Raw genomic sequence first — 5915 nt, forward strand, 5'->3', positions numbered from 1 at the left:
TTTTTAATTACATTTTGTAATTTTGTATTTTTTTATGCAAAATATACAACTTTTCAAGAATAAGAAAATTTCAATGTCTAGACAAGAAGTATAAGCAAGCAGCAATGCTATACATAAATGCACTGGTCATGTGATCAAATAAAATGGACTGTAGAGACATGTAAACATCATACAAAAAATTGCAGTGGACTGCAAAAAGTTCCAGTATCAGCACTTTATGTTATATTATGTAGATTGGAGGAGGTGGCCTGTCCAAAGTTGATGTTGGCCTCCCAACTCTCACCAAGAGATTGTGCTTGGGGAGGGAAGGGTCGGGCTCAGGTATGTTTAATTTTAGCTGTATGACCCTGTTGATTTGGGAGTAATAAGCCACCACCAGAACAGTTTGGCAGCGGCTTACCCCCCTCACCTATGTATGTATTGAGTTCTCATCTAACGTGGCTCAGAAGTCCTAGAAGAGAATTGTGATCAGGCTGGGTTCACATATGTCCGGCCGTCCGGAACTGTTCTAGATGAGAAAGCTGAATGCAAAAAGTTGGATCCGTTGTCCCATAGGCCTAATAGGGCCCAGCACCTGCCTAATGGACCATCTAGCTGAACTACCCTCTGACAAGGTTTTTCCAGATCAAAAAGTGCTGCTTGCAACATTTTTTTATATCTGGCACCTGTATGCCAGATGGCAACTATGTCGGATGGCTGGAAACATGTGCCCTGATCCCTAAAAAAAAATAATGTTAGTTCAATGTACTGGAATTGGTCAGATGGTATTTGACTCCATAAAGTATCAATGGCTCGTAAAGTTGGTCACACATGACAAAACATGTTAGTAAATACAGTAAGAAGAAGATTATGTATGAGATGTATGACATGTAAACTGACAACATTTTTAGCAACAGGTCACCAATCATTGAGGTAGATTTGGAATTACAAGATCTTCATCCTTCGGTATTAGTTTCCCACTTAGGACAATCCCAAACTTATCTCTAAGTAATCCAGGGATCTCCTCCTCCGTGAGTTCCTGAGTGGTCTTCACACTTCCTCCTCCCTTGGTGTACTTGGTGCTGATCAGCCGGTGCCCAATGTACGTCAGTCTGGCACATGGGAGCTGTAGGGAACAGCAGGATTTTTGGACAAAGAAAGAGCAGGGTGATGTCTGGTGATATTCACACATCTCCCGGAAGTCGTCAAATGTCCTCTCCTCTAGGGTGAACCTGAAAAGACTTCTCCAGGCTTCCTCCTCCTTCCTCTCCATAAACCACTCATCTCCTTCTACACGTAATCGATACACACCGCTGTCCTGCTCCTCTTCCCATCCATCCTCCAGGGGAATTGGCTCAATGATTCCTTCACCATAACCAACATCACAAAGCCATCTCCTTCCTTCTAGTTCTACTGTCAATATTATGTGTTCCAGTGGTGGGCCATACATTTTGATTGTTTGGTTTCTCACCCTGGCTGCAAGCACTTTTGGGTGGTAGCCCAGTTGTTGTAGCACCCATAAGAAAAGACCATTGTTCTCATAACAGAAACCACCTCGTCGCCTTACAACTATTTTGTCGTATATCCATGATATGTCTAGAATAATTTTCTCCCCACTGTGTATGCTGAGACTTTCTATGGGCACAGAGTGTACATGGTGGCGGTGTAATTCCCGTAATGCTGAGAGGGAAGGAGGTTTACAGTGCGTCAAATTCACCCTCTGGAGGTAGGCCTTTATGTCCATTGTATGACAGGTATCCTATACAATTACATATCCAAGAATTATTATAATAATACTGCCCCCAATGTACAATAATATAACTACCATAATACTTCCCCATATGTACAAGAATATAACTACTATAATACTGCCCCCTATATACAAGAATATAACTACTGTAATACTGCTCCTATATACAAGAATATAACTACTATAATACTGCTCCTATATACAAGAATATAACTACTATAATACTGCTCCTATATACAAGAATATAATTGCTATAATACTGCTCCCTATATACAAGAATATAACTACTATAATACTGCTCCTATATACAAGAATATAACTACTATAATACTGCTCCTATATACAAGAATATAATTGCTATAATACTGCCTCCTATATACAAGAATATAACTACTATAATACTGCCTCCTATATACAAGAATATAACTACTATAATACTGCTCCTATATACAAGAATATAACTAGTATAATACTGCTCCTATATACAAGAATATAACTACTATTATACTGCCTCCTATATACAAGAATATACTATAATACTGCTCCTATATACAAGAATATAACTACTATAATACTGCTCCTATATACAAGAATATAACTACTATAATACTGCTCCTATATACAAGAATATAACTACTATAATACTGCTCCTATATACAAGAATATAACTACTATAATACTGCTCCTATATACAAGAATATAACTACTATAATACTGCTGCTATGTACAAGAATATAACTACTATAATACTGCTCCTATATACAAGAATATAACTACTATAATACTGCCTCCTATATACAAGAATATAATTACTATAATACTGCCTCTATATACAAGAATATAACTACTATAATACTGCCTCCCATATACAAGAATATAACTACTATAATACTGCTCCTATATACAAGAATATAACTAGTATAATACTGCTCCTATATACAAGAATATAACTACTATTATACTGCCTCCTATATACAAGAATATACTATAATACTGCTCCTATATACAAGAATATACTATAATACTGCTCCTATATACAAGAATATAACTACTATAATACTGCTCCTATATACAAGAATATAACTACTATAATACTGCTCCTATACACAAGAATATAACTACTATAATACTGCTGCTATGTACAAGAATATAACTACTATAATACTGCTCCTATATACAAGAATATAACTACTATAATACTGCTCCTACATACAAGAATATAACTACTATAATACTGTCCCTATATACAAGAATATAACTACTATAATACTGCCTCCTATATACAAGAATATAACTACTATAATACTGCTCCTATATACAAGAATATAACTTCTATAATACTGCTCCTATATACAAGAATATATCTACTATAATACTGCTCCTATATACAAGAATATATCTACTATAATACTGCTCCTATATACAAGAATATAACTACTATAATACTGCTCCTATATACAAGAATATAACTACTATAATACTGCTCCTATATACAAGAATATAACTACCATAATTTGACAACATTTTGTTTGGGTGAAGTGGAGATTACACCCAGACGAGAGTTCTCGGTCACTATACAGATAGAGTTCACCTCACAATATCCTTTTTGTACTATAAAAGCAAAGAGCCGTCTCCAGACCTTCTCATCCTAATTGTTGTAAAACATAACAATGGCGCCACTTACAGGCAAATTTCGAAGACACTATAAATTTGCCTCGACCAGATGCTACTTACAAGATTTCTGACAGAAGAGTTGTCTCAAAAATACCGTATTTAGTGAGAAAAATGGTGACTTGTTCAATACTTATTTCATCCGCTGTATTAGTCCTAAAGTTACCGACACTTACTGATCTTCTGTTTTCTATCAGTCGGGTAAAATATGACACAGCAGAACCTTGTGGCTGGGGGTGGGTTACACGTGGACCCTTAGCTATACTTAAGTAAAGACCCCCCCTTGGTTCTCAGGTCACCCACCTTCTAAGGTTCCTTCAAGACGTGTGGATTTGAGAGTCTGGAGTAGTGATGTGACTAGGCAGAGGTCCCAGCAGAAAGGGAGGGGGCACCGTTTTATTTCAGCTGGTTCCTCCTCCATGATAAATCAGTAATCATTTCCCAGCACACGGGTTCACACGGGGACACAACGATGGTGCCCAGAACAATCTATGGAAGGGGCCAACATGGTCATAAGATGCAGATAACGTAAGAAAAAGGCTTCAATTGGAGGCACCTGACTTCTACACCTTCTATGCAATTAATATCGCACACACGTGTATAATCCCATGGTAGACATTGGTTCAAAAGTATAGCTAAATGAAGCGGTGGTGCGAGGAAAATATAGACATCAAATAGCAATTAAAAGAGAGGGGTCCTGCAACTCACCACTGTGTCCTAGATCAGTGTCATGGGGCTGCCATGGATAGTCGGGATGGTGCGGGAAGCTGAGAGGCTACAAATCGGTAGGTTTCGTGCAGGTGCACTTCTTCCGGCCTCTTAGAGGTTTAGAGGCTGGAAGAAGTGCACCTGGCCGAAACCTACTGGTTTAGAGGCCAGAAGAAGTGCACCTGCACAAAGCCTACCAGTTTAAAGAACAGAAGAAGTGCACCTACATGAAGCCTACCGGTCCAGAGGCCGGAAGAAGTGCACCTGCACGAAGCCTACCGGTCTAGAGGCCGGAAGAAGTGCACCTGCACAAAGCCTACCAGTTTAAAGAACAGAAGAAGTGCACCTGCACAAAGCCTACCAGTTTAAAGAACAGAAGAAGTGCACCTACATGAAGCCTACCGGTCCAGAGGCCGGAAGAAGTGCACCTGCACGAAGCCTACCGGTCTAGAGGCCAGAAGAAGTGCACCTGCACGAAGCCTACCTGTCTAGAGGCCGGAAGAAGTGCACCTGCACGAAGCCTACCTGTCTAGAGGCCAGAAGAAGTGCACCTGCATGAAGCCTACAGTCTAGAGGCCGGAAGAAGTGCACCTGCACGAAACCTACCGCTTTAGAGGCCGGAAGAAGTGCACCTGCATGAAACCTTCCTGTTTAGAGGCAGGAAGAAGGGCACCTGCCCGAACCCTACTGGTCTAGAGGCCGGAAGAAGTGGACCTGCACGAAGCTTACCGGTCTAGAGGCAGGAAGAAGTGCACCTGCACAAAACCTACCGGTTTAGAGGCCGGAAGAAGTGCACCTGGCCGAAACCTACCGGTTTAGAGGCCGGAAGAAGTGCACCTGCACGAAACCTACTGGTTTAGAGGCCAGAAGAAGTGCACCTGCACAAAGCCTACCAGTTTAAAGAACAGAAGAAGTGCACCTACATGAAGCCTACCGGTCCAGAGGCCGGAAGAAGTGCACCTGCACGAAGCCTACAGTCTAGAGGCCGGAAGAAGTGCACCTGCACGAAACCTACCGCTTTAGAGGCCGGAAGAAGTGCACCTGCATGAAACCTTCCTGTTTAGAGGCAGGAAGAAGGGCACCTGCCCGAACCCTACTGGTCTAGAGGCCGGAAGAAGTGGACCTGCACGAAGCCTACCGGTCTAGAGGCAGGAAGAAGTGCACCTGCACAAAACCTACCGGTTTAGAGGCCGGAAGAAGTGCACCTGGCCGAAACCTACCGGTTTAGAGGCCAGAAGAAGTGCACCTGCATGAAGCCTACGGGTCTAGAGGCCGGAAGAAGTGCAGCTGCACGAAGCCTACCGGTCTAGAGGCCGGAAGAAGTGCACCTGCACAAAGGTACGGGTCTAGAGGCCGGAAGAAGTGCAGCTGCATGAAACCTACCAGTTTAGAGGCCGGAAGAAGTGCACCTGCACGAAGCCTACCTGTCTAGAGGCCGGAAGAAGTGCACCTGCACGAAGCCTACCTGTCTAGAGGCCGGAAGAAGTGCACCTGCACAAAGCCTACCGGTCTAGAGGCCGGAAGAAGTGCACCTGCACAAAACCTACCAGTTTAGAGACCGGAAGAAGTGCACCTGCACGAAGCCTACGGGTCTAGAGGCCGGAAGAAGTGCACCTGCACGAAACCTACCGGTCTAGAGGCCGGAAGAAGTGCACCTGCACAAAACCTACCAGTCTAGAGGCTGGAAGAAGTGCACCTGCACGAAACCTACTGCTTTATAGGCCGGAAGAAGTGCACCTGCACAAAACCTACCAGTTTAGAGGCCGGAAGGAGTGCACCTGCATGAAACCTACCGGTCTAGAGGCCG

General features: G+C 42.6%; 1 protein-coding gene across 1 annotated transcript; it reads right to left on the reverse strand.

Moving 5' to 3' along the window:
• On the reverse strand, positions 1-1735 carry LOC130284869 (arylamine N-acetyltransferase, pineal gland isozyme NAT-3-like). The gene has a single exon (XM_056535751.1). The coding sequence runs from the start codon at positions 1721-1723 to the stop codon at positions 905-907; it is 819 nt and encodes a 272-aa protein (XP_056391726.1). The 5' UTR covers positions 1724-1735; the 3' UTR covers positions 1-904.
• Positions 1736-5915: the final 4180 nt, after the last annotated feature.

This window comes from Hyla sarda, chromosome 8, assembly GCF_029499605.1.
Source record: "Hyla sarda isolate aHylSar1 chromosome 8, aHylSar1.hap1, whole genome shotgun sequence".
Taxonomy (NCBI): Eukaryota; Metazoa; Chordata; class Amphibia; order Anura; family Hylidae; genus Hyla; species Hyla sarda.

Excerpts from the sequence above, each read along its gene's own strand:
- LOC130284869 (XM_056535751.1), bottom strand. The coding sequence starts at position 1,723 with ATGGACATAAAGGCCTACCTCCAGAGGGTGAATTTGACGCACTGTAAA.